Genomic DNA, 19,132 nt, shown 5'->3' with positions numbered 1-19,132 from the left:
CCAAGAACGGCAAGCCCGCCTGTACAACAAGGGTACGCGCCTTAGGGAGTTCACACCGGGAGATAAAGTACTCGTACTGTTGCCCACATCAAGCTCCAAATTGATCGCCACGTGGCAAAGGCCCTTTGAGGTTACATGGCGAGTCGGGGACGTCAACTATGAGGTGAGGCGAACGGACAGGGGTGGGGCACTACAAATTTACTACCTCAACCTACTTAAACTCTGGAATGAGGAGGTCCCCATGGCATTGGTGTCGGTGGTTCCGGAGAAGGCGGAGCTGGGGCCGGAGGTTCAAAAGGGGGCATTGGCATCACGCACCTCTCCGGTCCCCTGTGGAGACCACCTCTCCCCGACCCAACTCACGGAGGTCGCCCAGTTGCAGACCAAGTTTTCAGATGTGTTCTCACCCCTGCCCAGTCGCACTAACCTCATAGAGCACCACATAGAGACGCCCCCGGGGGTAGTAGTGTGTAGCCGCCCTTACAGGCTACCCGATCACAAAAAAAAGGTGGTTCGGGAAGAACTTGAGACCATGCTCGAAATGGGCATCGTTGAGGAGTCCCACAGTGACTGGAGCAGCCCGGTGGTCTTGGTACCCAAGGCCAACGGGTTGGTCTGGTTCTGTGTGGACTATAGAAAAGTCAACGCGGTGTCTAAATTCGATGCATACCCGATGCCTCGTATTGATGAGTTGCTCAATCGACTCGGCATTGCCCGCTTTTATTCGATGCTGGATTTGACGAAGGGATATTGGCAGATCCCCTTGACTCCACTATCCCGAGAAAAAAAATGGCCTTTTCCACACCGTTTGGTTTACATCAATTCGTCACCCTTCCGTTTGGGCTGTTTGGGGCACCCGCTACGTTTCAGCGGCTGATGGACCGGGTCCTCCGCCCTCATGCCACTTATGCGGCCGCCGATCTAGATGACATCATCATCTATAGTAATGACTGGCAGAGGCACCTTGAACATCTGAGGGCCATCCTTAGGTTGCTGAGACGAGCGGGGCTCAGAGCCAACCCAAAGAAGTGTGCGATTGGGTGGGTGGAAGTATGGTATCTGGGCTTCCACTTGGGCAACGGGCAGGTGCGTCCCCAAATTAATTAGACGGCAGCGATTGCGGCCTGCCCGAGGCCCAATACCAAAAAGGGGGTGAGACAGTTCTTGGGGCTGGCTGGCTATTACCGTAGGTTTATACCTAATTATTCGGACGTCACCAGCCCGCTGCCTGATCTCACTAAAAAGGGGGCACCAGATCTGGTCCAGTGGACGGAGCAATGCCAGCGGGCTTTTTCTGAAGTGAAGGCTGCACTGTGTGGGGGGCCACTTTTACACTCCCCTGACTTTTCTCTCCCCTTTGTGTTGCAGACCGATGCATCGGACAGAGGGCTGGGGGCGGTTTTGTCCCAGGAGGTGGAGGGGGAAGACCGCCCCGTCCTGTACATTAGCAGGAAGCTGTCAGTGCGTGAGGGGCGCTACAGCACGATCGAGAAAGAGTGTCTGGCGATCAAGTGGGCAGTCCTCGCCCTCCGCTACTACCTGCTGGGGCGCCCTTTCACCCTCTGTTCGGACCACGTGCCCCTCCAGTGGCTCCACCGCATGAAGGATGCTAACGTGCGGATCACCTGTTGGTATCTGGCATTCCAACCCTTCAATTTTAAGGTGGTCCACAGGCCGGGGGCGCAGATGGTCCTGGCGGACTTCCTCTCCTGTCAAGGAGGGGGGAGTCGGCTGCAGGCCGGACAGCCGCCCGGCCTGAGTCGGGTGGTGGGGGTATGTGGCAGCGGGGGCGTGGTCAAGCGCCGGTCTGTGACAGGAGGGTGGAGTCAGGGAAGGTAAGTGGCAGAATCACTACACCTGACGGCAATTAACCTGTGTTTGTGTGTGTCTTCCCAGTGACCGCGCCCTATTTAGGGAAGGAGAGCGGAGAGCAGGGGAGCTCATCGCCAGACGAGACGCTAGTCTGTGTCTCTAGTCTCCTAATAACACGTTGTTTATTTAGACTGAAAAGTTTGACAATAAAAACCCATATATGAACCTGATCTCTGTCCTGCCGTCCTCTGTGCTCCACCCACGCCTAGTGAACCGCTACAAGCACCTTTATAAGAAAACTGGCCTTACTATTCATCTTTCACTCTTCTCTGAACACATCGCAAAGTATAAGGATGCTCTTAACGCTGCCCGATCCTCCTATTATGCTAACATCATTAAGAGTGGCAACTATAGACCCAAAACTCTCTTTAATTCAATAAATAAACTTCTTCAGCCTCCTTCCTCAACCATTCCTAGTTCCCCTGCTCAGTGTCAGGCTTTTTTGGATTTTTTCAAGGATAAAATTGTCAGTATTTACCAACACTTTCATTCTGAAATTCATTCTTCTGTCCCACTAGTAGCTCTTTCTCATAAAGCTGACTGCTGTCTCTCTGCTTTCTCTCCTGTTGATTCAGCTAAAGTATCGGAAATTATGTCTAAGTCCTCCTCATGTCTGCTGGACCCGGCACCCACTGCACTTCTTAAATCTTGTGTATCTGCTATCTCCTCTTATATTGCTCATTTGATTAATCAGTGCTTTGCTTTAGGCACTGTTCCCATCTCCCTCAAAATTGCTTCAGTTACACCAATACTAAAGAAACCTGGTCTAGATTCTCTTTCACTGTCCAATTACAGACCCATTTCAAATCTCCCTTTCCTAGCTAAAGTAATGGAGCAAGTTGTAGCCTCTCAACTTCATACTTTCCTTGCTCATAATGATCTCTATGAACCCTTTCAGTCAGGCTTTCGCAATCTGCACAGCACTGAATCTGCTCTCTTAAGAGTTGTTAATGACCTCCTGCTCTCAACTGATGCTGGTCATCTCAATGTCCTTGTTCTCTTGGACCTCACAGCTGCCTTTGACACTGTACATCATGAGAGACTCATTTCCAGACTGTCTTCTTTTGGTATTACTGGCTTAGCTTTATCCTGGTTTCAGTCATACCTAGCAAACAGGCAACAGTTTATTTCTATTGGTGTTCATAAATCATCCACTGCTACTGTTGCTCAAGGTGTGCCTCAGGGTTCTGTCCTTGGTGCCCTTCTTTTTATATTATATATTTCTCCTATAGGCCAGATTATTCGTAACCATGGCCTTATCTTTCATTGTTATGCTGATGATATTCAAATCTACATCACTATCACCCCTTCCATAGCTTCTGTTCAGCTGCTAAGGACTTGCATCACTGACCTTAAAGGGATAGTTCGGGATTTTTGACATGAATCTGTATGGCATCCCCATCAATAGTGTCATGCAAACACACTGACTTACCCCTGACAGCATCCTGTGAGTCCAGTTCTTGTCCAGTTTTGGTCCAGACGAAAGTAGTCCGGCAAGTTTGTTGGGGTCACGAAAGTAAAACGTTTGTTGTCTCAAAACAGTATGTGTTCAAAAGAGTGATATATTTGCATCATGAAACTGTTGCCAAATAAAAAGTCAGACCTCGAAATCGCTTGGCACTATTTTCTCTCCCTTCTTATCACTGTGCGCTGCCGCCAGGTGACAGCCATGGCTGGTTCATTCATTATTTACTAGTGATGGGAATTTCGGCTCTTCTTACTATAAGGAGCCGGTTCTTTCGGAAGATTTTTTATAATTATTTCTCATGACTTGTACATTCACATCGAGTACACATATCAATGCAAATTAACACGAAGGGATTTACTAGACCAATTTATATCTGGAACTATTTACAGCCACAGCACAGGCAAAGCACCGCTGCAGGCGCAAAGACACCACGCAGCGCCTGAAAACGGGTTTTCAGGCGCTGCGCACCCATTTTCAGGCGCTGCGCACCCGTTTTCAGGCGCTGCACGGTGTCTTTGCGCCTGCAGCGGTGCTTTGCCTGTGCTGTGGCTGTAAATAGTTCCAGATATAAATTGGTCTAGTAAATCCCTTCGTGTTAATTTGCATTGATATGTGTACTCGATGTGAATGTACAAGTCATGAGAAATAATTATAAAAAATCTTCCGAAAGAACCGGCTCCTTATAGTAAGAAGAGCCAAAAGAGCCGGCTCCCGAAAAAGAGCCGAAATTCCCATCACTAGTAAATAATGAATGAAATAGCCGTGGCTGTCACCTGGCGGCAGCGCGCAGTGATAAGAAGGGAGAGAAAATAGTGCCAAGCGATTTCGAGGTCTGACTTTTTATTTGGCAATGGTTTTGTGATGCAAATATATCACTCTTTTGAACACATACTGTTTTGAGACAAAAAACGTTTTACTTTCGTGACCCCAACAAACTTGCCGGACTACTTTCGTCTGGACCAAAACTGGACAAGAACTGGACTCACAGGATGCTGTCAGGGGTAAGTCAGTGTGTTTGCACGACACTATTGATGGGGATGCCATACAGATTCATGTCAAAAATCCCGAACTATCCCTTTAAGCAACGGCTGCATAAGAACTGCCTTAAACTTAATGCTGGCAAAACAGAGGTTCTATTAGTAGGTACCAAAAGACAGGTTCAGAATTTCTCCAGTTTTACTATTGATGTTGATGGTGTGTCTATTCATCCTTCCCAAGTTATAAAAAACCTTGGAGTTATCTTTGACTCCACCCTTACGTTTGAACCCCATCTTAAACTAACTACTAAGAATACTTTCTTTCACCTCTGCAATATTGCACGTCTCCGCCCTTTTCTCTTGGAAACTGATGCCAATATCAATGCATTTATTTTTTCTCGTCTTGACTATTGCAATTCTCTCTTTTATGGTCTCCCTGCCACATTGCTCAATCGCCTGCAGTCCATCCAAAACTCAGCAGCTCGAGTCCTCACACTCACCAAGCGCACTGCTCACATCACTCCTGTTTTACAGCAACTGCACTGGTTGCCAGTTATCTCTCGGATCAAATACAAAATCCTGCTTTTAGCCTATAGACCCCTTCGCATGTTTGTAAACAAACCGACCGTTGCCAGGATGCGCGCGCAGCCTGGACTCAGAAACAATGGCGCTGCCCATAGACCGGCATTATGAGCTGTCAGATTATGCCAAACAATTGTCGTTACAAGATCGAGAATGCTACATAAATAAGTTAACTCTAACAAGTGGACATCGCCTACCGGATCCGTATTTAATTAAAGAGTGGACGGACGATGTTAGTAAGTTCCCTGGTATACAATGGCCAGATATATACTCGTACCTTATTGACAAGGCTTCAGTGTACACCCACGAAAAACTTCATGCCTACAAGTCTTTAGACGCATATGATGGTTATGTGCGGGCATGTACAACTTGATTAACAATGGGACATTTATATTCATTTTGTTTTAATCAAATTATGCCAGTGATGTGATGGCAATGTGGCTTTAGCTACAACAGCAAATACCAACACTAAACAGCAATTTGCAGGAGGTAATGGCATGAAAGGAATGATAGTGTAAAGAGTGCAGCTAAGAGAAATCAGAGCTGCGTAAAAAGCGAGAGGCAGAGAGCAGAAATGAAACTGAACGGGGCGGGAGCTCGGTTAGAGCAGTCAGCGTAAGTTGGCATTTAGAGTGAGGGCACACAATTTTACCTTTCCATCCTTGCTTTAAAATTGTGATTTTCGGCATATACAAATAATGATGGCACAAAATCTGGACTGCTTGAGTCAAGCAAGACCTCTCCTACAAACAAAACTGCATGCAAAGCTAAGCTAACATGCTAACAATATTCATTACATTGTGTAACTATGACCCAGCTAATCAGACAAACGTTACCAAAGTATTTTGCTACATCAATAAACGAAGACTAGAAAGAATAAAAAAGAAAGATTTAATAAATAGCCTGATCTTACCTGTGATGAAGTGGGCGCTGCAAACCCGCACATTTTTGATGGTGCTTTCATCCCAGTCTACACGTTTGATGGCTTGTAGCCATAGACTTCGGTGATTTTTTTGGAATGGGTGAGATCCTGCTGGAATTCTGAACATTTTAACCCCATCACTGCTACGATTCTGACACCCGACAACACAACAACTAGGCATTTCTGAGTCTTTTTTGGGTCCAGGCTGCGCGCGCAATTTCCGCTTTCGTATGAATGACGTTCTGGTATTTTCCCTGTGGGTGGGTGGAGCACAGAGGACGGCAGGACAGAGATCAGGTGAAACAAGGCTTTTATTGCCACACTTTTCAGTCTAACAATCTCGGACGCACAGAGACACACACATATATCAGCGTCTCGTCCAGGGATGAGCTCCTTCTGCTCTCGCTCTCCCTCCTGATATAGGGCGCAGTCACTGGGAAGACACACAAACACAGGTTAATTGCTCTCAGGTGACGTGATTCTGCCACTTACCTTCCCTGACTCCGCCCTCCTGTCACAGACCGGCACTTGACCACGCCCCCGCTGCCACAGACGTTTACTGCGAAGGGGTCTGTAAAGCTCTTCATGGTTTTGCTCCTTCCTACCTCTGTGAGCTAATTCATCTGTACTGTCCCTCCCGCTCCCTCAGATCTTCTGTCTGTGGACTTCTGACTGTTCCATGTTTTAAACTGACATCTATGGGTGGCAGATCATTCAGTGTTGCTGCTCCTAAACTTTGGAACTCATTACCACAATCACTTCATGACTGTTCCACTCTCTCTTCCTTCAAAGCCAACTTGAAAACTTTTCTCTTTACCTCACACTATTCTTCCTAGTTTTTTTTTGGTGGTAATTCTTTTGTAAAGCGTCCTTGGGTTTGTGAAATGTGCTATATAAATTGAAATTATCTCATCTCATCTCATCTCATTATCTGTAGCCGCTTTATCCTTCTACAGGGTCGCAGGCAAGCTGGATCCTATCCCAGCTGACTACGGGCGAAAGGCGGGGTTCACCCTGGACAAGTCGCCAGGTCATCACAGGGCTGACACATAGACACAGACAACCATTCACACTCACATTCACACCTACGCTCAATTTAGAGTCACCAGTTAACCTAACCTGCATGTCTTTGGACTGTGGGGGAAACCGGAGCACCTGGAGGAAACCCACGCGGACACGGGGAGAACATGCAAACTCCACACAGAAAGGCCCTCGCCGGCCACGGGGCTCGAACCCAGGACCTTCTTGCTGTGAGGCGACAGCGCTAACCACTACACCACCGTGCCGCCCCGAAATTATTATTATTATTATTATTATTATTATTATATGTCTATGCACGCACCCACCCACCCACCACACACACACACACACACACACACACACACACACACACACACACACACACCTCAAACTCAGATCAGCAGCTGTAGGAGTCGTTTGAACTCAACACCCTCAACATTAAACACAGCAGAAAAGAGTCGCCACGTAAAGGAAGTGAAGAAGAAGGAGAAGCTTTTTCTTATTCCTGATTTGGAAAATTCTGACGTTTTTATTTCTACAATAATAACAATAAAAAAGAGAGAGAACGAGAGAGGGGCAGCATGGTGGTGTAGTGGTTAGCGCTGTCGCCTCACAGCAAGAAGGTCCGGGTTCGAGCCCTGTGGCCGGCGAGGGCCTTTCTGTGTGGAGTTTGCATGTTCTCCCCGTGTCCGCGTGGGTTTCCTCCGGGTGCTCCGGTTTCCCCCACAGTCCAAAGACATGCAGGTTAGGTTAACTGGTGACTCTAAATTGAGCGTAGGTGTGAGTGTGAGTGTGAATGGTTGTCTGTGTCTATGTGTCAGCCCTGTGATGACCTGGCGACTTGTCCAGGGTGAACCCCGCCTTTCGCCTGTAGTCAGCTGGGATAGGATCCAGCTCGCCTGCGACCCTGTAGAAGGATAAAGCGGCTACAGATAATGAGATGAGAAAGAGAGAGAGACTCATCTATCCAGCAAAATGTCAGTTGCTGTGTCTAATAGCTGTGTTGTGTTTTTTGTCCTCGTCTCCATCCTGTCTCTCACTCACGTCTCATCTACAGACACTGGGATCGACAACGACTCCACTATTCCAAAATGTAAGTTTATTACTTTCACTTCCTTCTGGAAATTTATCATTAATGTGTAATAAAACACTCAGTAATATTGAAATAGAGTCTGAGTTTATCTGAACTTTAGTTTATCTATAAAAAAATAAAATAAAAATAAAAACCTGGGATGTATTACCAAATGAAGTGTGTGTATTTAATAATAAAAATAAAATCTAAATCATATGAATAAAAGAGAAAGGAACTAAAGAACAGTTAAATGAGCATGAAGATAAGAGAGAGAAACATTTCATAATATTCATTTGATAATAATTTTGAAATTATGATTTATAATACTGATAAATGGATTTGTACTGCTTTATATTTTTATTAGTCGACCTGTAATTTAAAAACAAACAAAATATTCATATTCTCTGTAGATTAACAAAAAACAGATGCTGTCCGAGCCCATTGTCTGTGCAGATAACGACCTCAGACAGTACCAGTCTTTATTTTCTATTTATTTATTTAATTAATTAATCAAATTTCCATTTATGGTATCTGTGAGCTCATGCATGTGCTAAAGGGCAGATCTTCACCACTGGAGCTACAGCGTTCATGTTGTTGAAGCAGTGGAAGATTCGAGCCTCCAGTTCTGTGAAATCCTTCAGTGATTAAACTGTACCTGTAGTGAATTTTAATTACTAGCTATTTCAAAAGATCACGTATAATACCAGTGATTCTGTCATGTAACGTTCGTCATAAGCTCTTGTCAAGTACACGTGAGTTTTAAGTCACTGCTCCATCAGTCAGGCATGGTCAGAGACATGTCTCCTCCTTCATGGGCTGTTCCAGCACCGGTCGTGACGCACAGTCGTTGGTTTGTCTGATTGTCTGGGCTGCAGTGGACTGGTCACTGACCCCGTGCTGCAAACACCAGTCTAAGAGAACACATTATCAACTGATCTGCTCATAAGAAATAGAAGAAATATTTACACTTACCCGAGCTGATCTTTGCTGGATCGAGTCAAAGTTAATAAAAAAGGCACCGTTCATCATCAGTGTCCCAGTTCTCAAGATTGAACTGAATTGCTGTCCTGAAATTGAATCGCTGTCCTGAAATTGAATTGCTGTCCTGAAATTGAATCGCTGTCCTGAAATTGAATCGCTGTCCTGAATCATCCGAAGCACATAAAATCCACGTGTCACATCGCAACAAGTTTTCCCTCCAAATAGCCCAAACTATGTCTGGCAGATTTTATCCTGTAAACGGGGGGCTTTCCCACCGTGAAGGAGAAACCAACTGCAACCAAAAGAATGAAAGTGTTTGTCATGCTGTTACCATGCCTGTGTCCAAAATCACTCACTCATTCGCTACTCCCTACTCACTACAGAGGGAATTACTGCATAGAGGACTGTATAGTGAGCTCATTGGTAAAATGTAAAAACGCTTTCGGACACTAATCTGTCGCGCTGGTATTTACATCATTACTGTCGCACAATTAAAATGTGTCAGATCAGTCGGCTGGTGGGTTTTCAAAATAAAAAATACATGCATGTACTTTTGTGATAAATCCAGATTAAACTGAGCGTATTTCCCACGTTAATCAATACACAGTACTTTGTGTCTGCTGCATCTTTCAGTTCTTTGAAATCAAGGCTGAATACTTTCTTCTTCACCGTTGCTTTTTATTAAATCAAATTTGAGACTTTTAATTTGATTTCTTTCAGTGCGACCGCAATGCATGATGGGATATATTGCTTTGGTTAGTGACCATTGTCCTGTCCTCCTTGAGTGTATCTAACCCAATTCAACAGCCAGCCTAACTCCATTCAAGAAAACGCGAAGTCAGGAAGTAGCCTCCAAGCTCCAGTTTTAATGAACAATGAGTAAAACTGAAAATCATACAAAACGTGTATAAGTATTCAGCGTTACGTTTTAAGAAAATACAATAAAACAGCATAAATGTCCTTTTAAATCTTCTCTTTGTCTTGGCAATGTAGTTGAGTTCACACAGCAGCATGGTGAATGGTTTTACAAATTATTAGGGAGCAGAGGTGGGTAGAGTAGCCACAAATTGTACTCAAGTTACTTTAGAATAATATTACTCAAGTAAAAGTAAAAAGTAGTCGTCCAATTACTTACTTGAGTAAGAGTAAAAAGTACTAAGTGAAAAAACTGCTCAAGTACTGAGTAACTGCTGAGTAACTTTTGTTTATTGATCAGGACGTCATAACAGGCAGAGATTTCATATATATTTCACATAAACTGTGTGTGTGCAGTTCTGTGTATTAACAATAACAACAAGAAGCTCAAGGCAGTCTGCACATAAACCATAACACTGTGTGTGTGTGTGCGTGTGTGTGTGCGTGCATGTTCACTCCATAAAGTGACTGTTCAGCTTTAACAGCAGCTGAACATCACACGTAATATCTCCTCGTACGAAAAAGACTGGAAATAATCCTGTAAGATGCGATCAACGATGTTAATCCTTTCATCTCCCAAAAAGTTGTTTACTGGCTCCATCTCGCAGAGGAGTTAGCAAGTGGAAGTAACAAGCAGAAAGGTTGCTAACTAGCTGCCGGTGCCCAGCTTGGCCGGGTGGTGGTGGGGATTGCTAGCAAGCAGTCAAGCTAACAAGCTAATGCCCTTCCTTTTGTGAACAAGCACTTGTAGACAAATAATAAAACAAATCTCAGAGAAAAAAAAACACCTAAAGTCTTCACAAATCCCTCTAATCCACAACAAATACAGTAGCTTGAAAAATGGAGATTTCACAAACGATATGTTACGCGTTTTCAGTGTTTCCCACAGACCAGGTAGCAATTTGTGGTGCTCCACTGTGCCGCTGAGGGAATCGTGCGCGGTGGTGTCGTGGCGGTCGGTGGAGTCGGTCACTGGGGTGTATGCAAAGTGTTTACAGCGGGCGGTGTTCAAACACACAGTATTTTTCTTCAGAGTCACCTGCTGGGACTATTTTAAAGCTACAAGAAGCGTTTGAGATTATTCAGTTCAATCTAAATTCTTTTAAGTTCTTTAAGAGAAGACAGCTAAAACAATTTTTCCCAGAACCCTGCCTGGTTTCATTCCTCGACCCAACTTTACATTACAGCGCAGGCCATTAGTTTGCTGGGCTTGATGTTGGTGGAAAACCTGTCTTTTAAATTTATGAAAATTACTCACCAAAATTGAAGTTAAAGTTTAGTTTTTACTAGCGATGCACCGATTGCAATTTTTTGGGCCGATTCCGATTTCCGATTTTCCATGGAGTGTGACCTGCCGATACCGATTTTGGCCAATTCTAATTTCATTTTTTCAAACCACTTCACAGCACACACAAAGACTATTTTCTTTTTATCTTTTCTTTAATAGAACATTCTGCCAGATTTTCAGTAATACATTTTCAACACCTCAAAGGTTGAAAACAAACAAAAAGACATTGTTCTTTGTAAAATCTTTCTTCATGTTTGGTATTAACATATTAATTCCTGAAATAGGAAATTCACACAAACATTTTTTCTTTTCCCATCCAATATCTGGCACAAAAACAACGTCCCCCTCATTTATTATTTGCCTACTGCTATGGAACACACTTTCATAAGCCTATTTAGATCTGAAAACTTCTGCCTTATAGAACAACCCATTTCTTCATTCAGTATCAAAATACAAAAATAATTTCCAGTCATACTTATACCATAGCCATTCTATCATCTTTGTCAAATGTGTATTTGTAGAGTAATTTCCAATGGAATCAAGTGCAACCAAGGCTGTAAAACAAACAAAAAGACATTTTTTTCTCTCTCTTTGTACGAATCTAACTAGATGTTTGGTAATAGGCTAACGGATTAATTCCTGTAATGGGAAATTCACACAACCACAAACATTTTCTTCTTTTCACATCCAATATCTGGCACAAAAAAAATTCACTATATTTGGATATATAATATATCCAAATATAGTGAATTTTATTGTTGTTAACAGCGCGCGCCGGAGCCAGTTAGGCGTGCAGGACTGACACTGTTCTGCGCAACACAATCGCACTAGAAAGCATGTTCAAACTGCCAGTGGAGCTGCAGTCTTTTTAGTTGCGAATTACAAGTATTTCCACTTTCATCTCTGTGATACACAAGTTTTGATCGGCAGAAAATCGGTATATTTTAATTTTGACCAGCCAGTCGCCGGTCATGGCCGATCATGTGAAAATCGTCCGATTCTGATCGGCAGCCGGTCAATCGGTGGATCTCTGGTTTTTACTTTAGTTTTTTGCCTTCTTGGTGGCAATCTTTCAATCATTCTTTAGTTGACATTCAAGGAATAAATTGCAAAAAACAAGCTGGAGGTTTTTACTTTAAATATTGAACTCAACACTTACCTCAACCAATACTAAAATGAAATAAATAGTATAATGTAACAACAAAATAATAATAAAATAAAATTTCATAATTAGATGTAAGAAACCACTTAAGGTAACACCAAGGCAACTAACAATAATGAAAAAGCATTACCCTAATTGGTGCAAAGCCTGCATGCCCTATCAGAACATTTAATTCTGCGTGGCTTCCTGAAAAAAAAAACCCTCCAGTGCCCTATCGGAAGGGAAGTCACTGCTGAAGCGGGATAAACGGGATAATGCAATAAGGCCGGTTCCTCGCGTCAAGCTGCTGCTGTCTGCATCAGAATTGGTTTATAGCCTGACTCAGGGATGTCCGTTTCCTGTAAGCCAAGAAGGCTATGATAAAGCTCATCACGAGCACGACGTAGGCTACCTTTTAAAATAAGGGGTCGGAGGCGAATCGGGAAGGCTGCGTTATTTTTAATTAGCCTAACAGGCCTGCAGTCCGGGTATATGCGCACCGGCAGGCCTGTGAACACGCCTCTCCGCCTCTCTCTCTCTCTCTCTCTCTCTCTCTCTGTGTGTGTGTGTGTGTGTGCGTGAACTAGAAGAAAGAGCACTATGAATGAACGGAACGATACGCAACGGAATTTTTTTTTTTCAAAATCGTGAGTCTGATTGTGTGGCGATAGGAATCCATTGTGTGGCGCTGCGCTGCACAGTGTTCTATGTATGGGAAACCCTGGTTTTGTTATTTAGTAAGTTTTCACCAGTCTTCCATTCCCAGTTTTTGACCAGAGCCGTGTTTGTTTTTTGTTTTGTTTTAAACGGGGTAAAGCCTTTACAAAAAACAAACAACAAAGAAGAAAACTCTCATATATACTAACCCTGATGAACCTGTATACCCTGTATGCCCCCACATTTTGTATGCTGCTGAATCTGTCCTTTTTTCAGTAGCTTTGTATAAACAATAACCGCTAAATGTAATGCAGTGTTATGTAAGGTGATCGCCGAGGCATTCTCATTGTGAAAAGTAAGTCACATGTACATGGACTGGCATTTAATGTTGTATTTGTTCCTTTCTATTTGTTTTTTGTCTGTTCATATTCTTTTTGGGGGAGTAAAGTCAGTTTAAAAATGCCGTTAAATGCATAGGCCTATAGGCCAAGTTTAATGACCTTGAGGTTATCAGAGGTCATATGTCGTTTTACAAATGAAAAATGAATTCAGCACCCAAACATTTAACAAACAAGGCCATTTGCTAACTTCATTAATCATTTTAGTACATTTCATTCCTTAGAAAGCTGAGAAACTGGGTTCAGCTGAGACGTTTACAGGCCCAAAGTTCAATGACCTCTAGAGGTCAACAGAGGTCAGATAGAGCTCAGCATATTGCAAATTTGAATTTGGCACACCCAAATTGACAAAATAAGACTGTTTGCCGACTTTGTCTCAAAAATGCCTTTAACTCCTTAAATAAGCACTTTTTTGAATTTTGGTACCAGTCTAACTGGTTTGGGGAGACACATGCAGGGGCGCCGCTAGGGGGGGAAAGTTAGGACGATTCTAAGGGCCTGGCACTGACAGGGGGGCCTGTGAGGGATATTAATATTATTTTAATAGTATTGCCTTGTGTAAGTTTTTGAAATAAAATATTTCATTTCATCTGTTAAAATATGCAAATTATACATGGTTATGATTTGCTATAACATTTTTCTTGAATTATTTATGATATTGTCATTTCACCCCTCCACCCTTTTTACTAATGGTACAGTGTGATTGTGGGCGGGGACAGTGAAATGTGTAGCTCAGTGTGTGCGCAGCGCCGCTATTAGCGCAGCTGTCAGTTTCTCTGTGTGCGCAACAGAGGTGAACATTCTAGAAGTTGCTAAGCAGGAGCAGGTGTGATAAATTATGAATTTATGAATATATTATGAATATATCACACTGTGTGTGAAAAAAATCACCTTTTTTCATAGGTATCTTTATTGTATAATTAAGTCTAGATGTTTTGCCATTGTTCATGTGTGGATTTGTTGATATTAAGTATTTAACTTTAATATTTTGCACATTAGCTGTGGTCAGAGATATCATTGCTATTGTTCATGTGTGGATTTACTGATACTGTTGCTGAGTATTTAACTTGAATATTTGAACATTTGCTGTGTTTTCTAATAAATGTGTGATGCCTAAAAGAAACCAAAAACACTTAGTGGATTTCTTGCAGTGCACTCTGTAACTGTATCAAAAAACTAGTGTAGTTATTCATCAAGGCGTACATCTGATCACATACAATAAGTCAATAAATGGAGGAAACAAAGGAATACATTTTGTAATCCTGATTATTGATGATGTTTGCTGGAGGGCTCTGGAGTCTCCATAATGTGCATACAGAATGTTATAAATCCATACTGATACAGTGATGCATGCAATTTCTCTCAACACAAACATTTGGATTGAATGAACTCCATAGGCTACTGAGTGGCCTAATAATAGTTGCTCATAAAAAAAAAAATATATATATATCTTCCATATATATCATGGAATTTTCATTTTAAGGCAACAGTCTATTCAGTCTAATTCTGACAGTTCTGCATTTAAAATGTTCATATCCCAAATAATTGTATCACCTAAACTTACTAGGTAGCTGATCACATGCATAGTAAAGTAGAAGTGCAGCCAAAAACAGACTTCAAATTCAGTTGCTTGAGCTTGAAAATTTTACCGGGGGGCTCTAAATTGTAATCTTTCATAGGGCCCAAGGTTTCTAGCGGCGCCCCTGGACACATGTGACACCGCATAACATAACTATTATTTGTTGTTGTTTGGAGAGTGAACATGGTTTGTATGTGTGGCCAGGGGTGTGCCTCTTCGGCTTGATGAGAAACGCTGGCCGCTGTCTCTGCCATTTTTCTTCTGCTTCTGTGCTCTTCTCCACCTGGACTGCTCTTGGCGCGGGAATTTTGTGTGCGGGCGCACGCGGCGGCTTGGCTCTGTTTGATTGGCGAATCGGAGTTAAACCATAGCTCCGCCCACTATGGCTCTGGCTGCTCCATTTGATTGGTGAGATGCGGTCATGTGACAGAGCCTCTGCTGGAAGTCTCGACAAAACATAAACAAACAGACCACGCATCGCACGGATCAATAAAAATAAAGTAGCGAGTAATGAGCAGAATATAGCCCAATGTAACGGAGTAAAAGTACCGCTTCGTCTTCACAAATATACTCAAGTAAAACATATGCTGCATTAAAACTACTCTTACAAGTACAATTCATCCAAAAAGTTACTCAAGGAAATGTAACGGAGTAAATGTAGCGCGTTACTGCCCACCTCTGCTTATGATTCACTCTGTTTAAATGAAACGAAACACTTTGAGTCATCTGTTTGCTTGACTGAATGAAAGACTGAATGTCTCAGGCACCAACAAATCAGAAAACAGTTTCCTGTTCAATAGTTAACTGTATATTTGTGAAATCTGCTTTCAAGTGCTTTGAGTCTCTGAATCGTTTTTGACTGAGATTCGTTCATCTGCTGCGCATCAGACAGATACAGTACGTTTCATGTGTCCAATTATCACCTCATTTCAGTTTTGAATTTAAATTTAAAGTAAATATTCTGCTGTAAAGGTGTCAGATTGATCTTGTTTCAGCCACCGGATGTCTCAGCGTGTCCCTGTCCTTATCGGTCATGTTCCAGAAGAATGCCAGGGTTTTATTTTCTCCAAAATACACATAAATATGTTGTAATCATCTCTCTTTGCTCATGTTGTTTCAGGTTTTCACGGGTTCAGCATCACAAACACAACTATTGCAGAAAAGGACAAGAAGCAAATTCAAGCAGCCACCACGGTTCTCCTGGTTCCTCATCTCTACCTCATCTCTTTCGTGTTTGGTTTCCCCTCTAACCTTCTGGCGCTGTGGGTTCTTCTCTTCCGCACAAAAAAGTTTCCATCCACCATTCTGTTAGTGAACCTCACCTGCTGCGACCTTCTTCTTCTCCTCATGCTTCCCTTTCGCATCATCTACCACTTCCAGGGAAACAACTGGATGTTTGGCGAAGGCTCGTGCCGCTTGCTAATCGCTCTGTTTTACGGGAACATGTACGGCTCGGTGGTTTGCCTGGCGCTCATCGCTGTGGACCGTTACGTGGCTGTGGTGCATCCGTTTGGTGCCAGAATGCTACGGAGCGTCAAGACGTCCATGTTGATGAGCGTGATGGTGTGGACCATGGTGCTGATTGCAGCTGTCCCTATGCTCGCTTCACGTCAATCTTACTTCATCAAAGACCTTTCGATCACAACTTGCCATGACGCTCTTCCTGAAGAGGAACAGAAGAAGTACATGGTGCCATATTTTGCCACACTCTTCTTCCTCTGCTTTCTCATCCCGCTATTTGTTGTTGTCTTCTGCTACAGCGCTGTACTGCGCACCCTAGTGGCCGCTGGTGCTCGCTACACCCACGCAACCCGAGTCACGGCACTCATGTTGGTGGTTTTCATCGTCTGCTTGCTCCCCAGTAACGTTCTCCTGCTCATGCATTACTCCAAATGGTTCTACTCACCTAAGAGCACGAAAGGTCATGATGGTAGCTCTGACAGCTCCGACCAACTCTACGTGCCCTACATGATCAGTCTCGCTATCAGCACCTTTAACAGCTGCATCGACCCCTTTATCTTCTACTATGTCTCCGAGGACTTTAGAGGAAAAGTGGGAAAGTTGCTGTGCTGCACAAAAAACAGCTACGAATCTTCTTCTGGAAGTTCCTCAGGGACGACAAGGTCAAAGGTCACGCTGTTGTCAGAAAAAAGTAAAGGACTTTCAGAGAAAGATACCATAAACTTGTAAAGTGGTCAAGGGGAGGAGTCACGATGACAAGAATGTAGACAAAAATTGAACACTCAACTTTAATATGAGTCCGTAGAGCTTTTGTTAGTGAGCTGCCAGGCATTGTATCTTGTTTGCACCTTTGCTAGCATGCTATGTAGCTACATATCTAATAACAAAGTGCATTTATAAATAACTAGCATGCTAAGTCTAAAGTTAGTTTACAGTAATCTCAAAACAAAAGGATAAAGACACTGATTTTAACCGTCAAGGCGTAAAACTGGAGTGAAATGGAATCAGAAGATGAGTGTCGGATAACTCGGTGTGTGTGGTGTGTTGTTCTGGATAAACAGTTTGTGCACATGTGATGATTCTGTATGAACAGGAAGATGTGTTTGTATAAATGTTTAAATCTGTTTAATGAAGAATGTAACAGTCGTCTGTGATTAATGAAGAGACTGATGATGTGTTCATGAAGGACGAAGAGAAGGTTATGATGCGTACAGAGTGTTCGACTGTAAAAGGTAAAGTTATCGTGTTTGACTAAAGGATCGTCTTTAGGATTTTTAATGACCGTGATGTATTCTGGATGCTGATCATCAGGGACGCGTTTGAAGAAGAGCTGCATCGTGGATGCCAAAGGGGTGGAAAGTGACTGCTCTTCTTTCTCTACCTTTAAATCTGAGTGAAAGACTTTTTCACTTCAGAGCATATTTCTCTTCCTCCTTTCCTGCTCATTCCTCCCTTTCTTTTAAACTCCCTCCCATGTTTAACATGCGACAGGATTTCAGCGTGTGTTCGAGAGGCGAGAGGAACACACATGGTTCCTTGGATTTTTATGGGTATTCTGTGGTTCCTCAATGTTTCTGGAGAATTTATCAACCCAGTAATGAGAGGCAGAACCACAGAGTTACTGTAAGCACAGAGAACAAAACAATATATAAATATATAAATGTGTAACTGTACTTGTAGTATATTCCTGTATATGGACACAATATTGGAAAAAAAATAAAAGACCTGTAGAATGGCTTCATTTGACAAACACAAGTTTATGCAGACGACTTTTCCTTATTCACCAGTTTTATCTTCACCGAATCTGTCTGATCAAAGTCACATGAAAAGTTTGTGCAAATTTATTCGTAACATTCTCACAACCTGACAAAAAGATTTGTCATGATTTGTTCTCGTGTTTTATTTCATTAAAGGAATTCTGCACTTGTTCTCGCCTCCACTCTGCACTCATGACACATTCTTAGAACAACAGTGTTCCTCCAGGGTTCCTCCAGGGTTCCTCCAGGGGTTCTTTGTGTATTACAGGTTGATGAAATCCTCAGCGTGGATCTATCAGAGAAACACTGATGTAGAACTGTAAGGGTTCTCCCTGGGGAACAACTGAACTACAGACATCACACACATTAATAAAGTATTATTCTCAACACTCTATGTGTGTGTGTGTGTGTGTGTGTGTGTGAGAGAGAGAGAGAGAATTGAATGTCTAAATAACTTTCACATTTTGTCAGAAATATCCAGGGAGCACTGCTCTGCTTTTTTTTCCCCAAACCGAACACTTCTTCATCCCTTCATGTCATGGTCCTACCTGTGGTTTTCCTCTCTTCAGGTAACTATTCCACTCCTCTCCACTCAGTATTACCTGCCACACCCGCATACTCCTCCTCTTATTAACTTTCAGTAGCTGTCATTGGCTGTTGCCTATCACCTGCTCCTCCTCTGTGGGTATTTAAACTGCAGTCCTCCCAAGCTTCAGTGTCAGATCGTCGTCAAGGCATCGACTCCGTCAACTCTTCAGTCCTGGGAACCTGACCCTGCATTTCTGTCCCTAATCTTGCTACCTGATCTGTGACTCTGTGTTCCAGCCTGGTCCCTAACTCCTGCCTGTTGTGCTGTCCTGTCTGTCTGCTGAGGGACTGCTTGCTGGGAGACTGCCTGAAACCCAAGTGCTGTCAGCTTACAGCCACACTACTCTGACAACACCTGATCCTGTCTGATCTCAGCTGCTAAGTAGGGTCGAGCCTGGTTAGTACTTGGATGGGAGAACAGACATCACCACCAGCCATCCCTGCCTCTCTGGCC

At 43.1% G+C, this 19,132-nt stretch overlaps 1 protein-coding gene across 2 annotated transcripts; it reads left to right on the top strand.

The window, feature by feature from the left end:
- Positions 1–1,587: 1,587 nt before the first annotated feature.
- LOC132890376 (proteinase-activated receptor 4-like) lies at positions 1,588–18,469 on the top strand. 2 transcript variants are annotated; one of them, XM_060927185.1, is made up of 3 exons: positions 1,588–1,631; positions 7,899–7,934; positions 15,993–18,468. In XM_060927185.1, exons 1-3 carry the CDS (start codon positions 1,607–1,609, stop codon positions 17,060–17,062), a joined length of 1,131 nt encoding a protein of 376 aa, XP_060783168.1. In that variant the 5' UTR covers positions 1,588–1,606; the 3' UTR covers positions 17,063–18,468. The 2 variants fall into 2 exon arrangements, with proteins under 2 accessions (XP_060783168.1, XP_060783167.1); XM_060927184.1 differs by lacking the exon at positions 1,588–1,631 and having other exon boundaries at positions 7,790–7,934; positions 15,993–18,469.
- Positions 18,470–19,132: the final 663 nt, after the last annotated feature.

This window comes from Neoarius graeffei, chromosome 8, assembly GCF_027579695.1.
Source record: "Neoarius graeffei isolate fNeoGra1 chromosome 8, fNeoGra1.pri, whole genome shotgun sequence".
In the NCBI taxonomy this organism is placed as follows: domain Eukaryota; kingdom Metazoa; phylum Chordata; class Actinopteri; order Siluriformes; family Ariidae; genus Neoarius; species Neoarius graeffei.
The sequence above is the reverse complement of the archived record's forward strand: the minus strand, read 5'-3'. Positions and strand labels throughout refer to the sequence as shown.

Bases quoted from the DNA above. Each gene is read 5' to 3' on its own strand.
- LOC132890376 (XM_060927184.1), top strand. From the start codon at position 7,817: ATGTCAGTTGCTGTGTCTAATAGCTGTGTTGTGTTTTTTGTCCTCGTC. The intron at 7,935-15,992 runs GTAAGTTTATTA...ATGTTGTTTCAG, and splicing joins CGACTCCACTATTCCAAAAT to GTTTTCACGGGTTCAGCATC.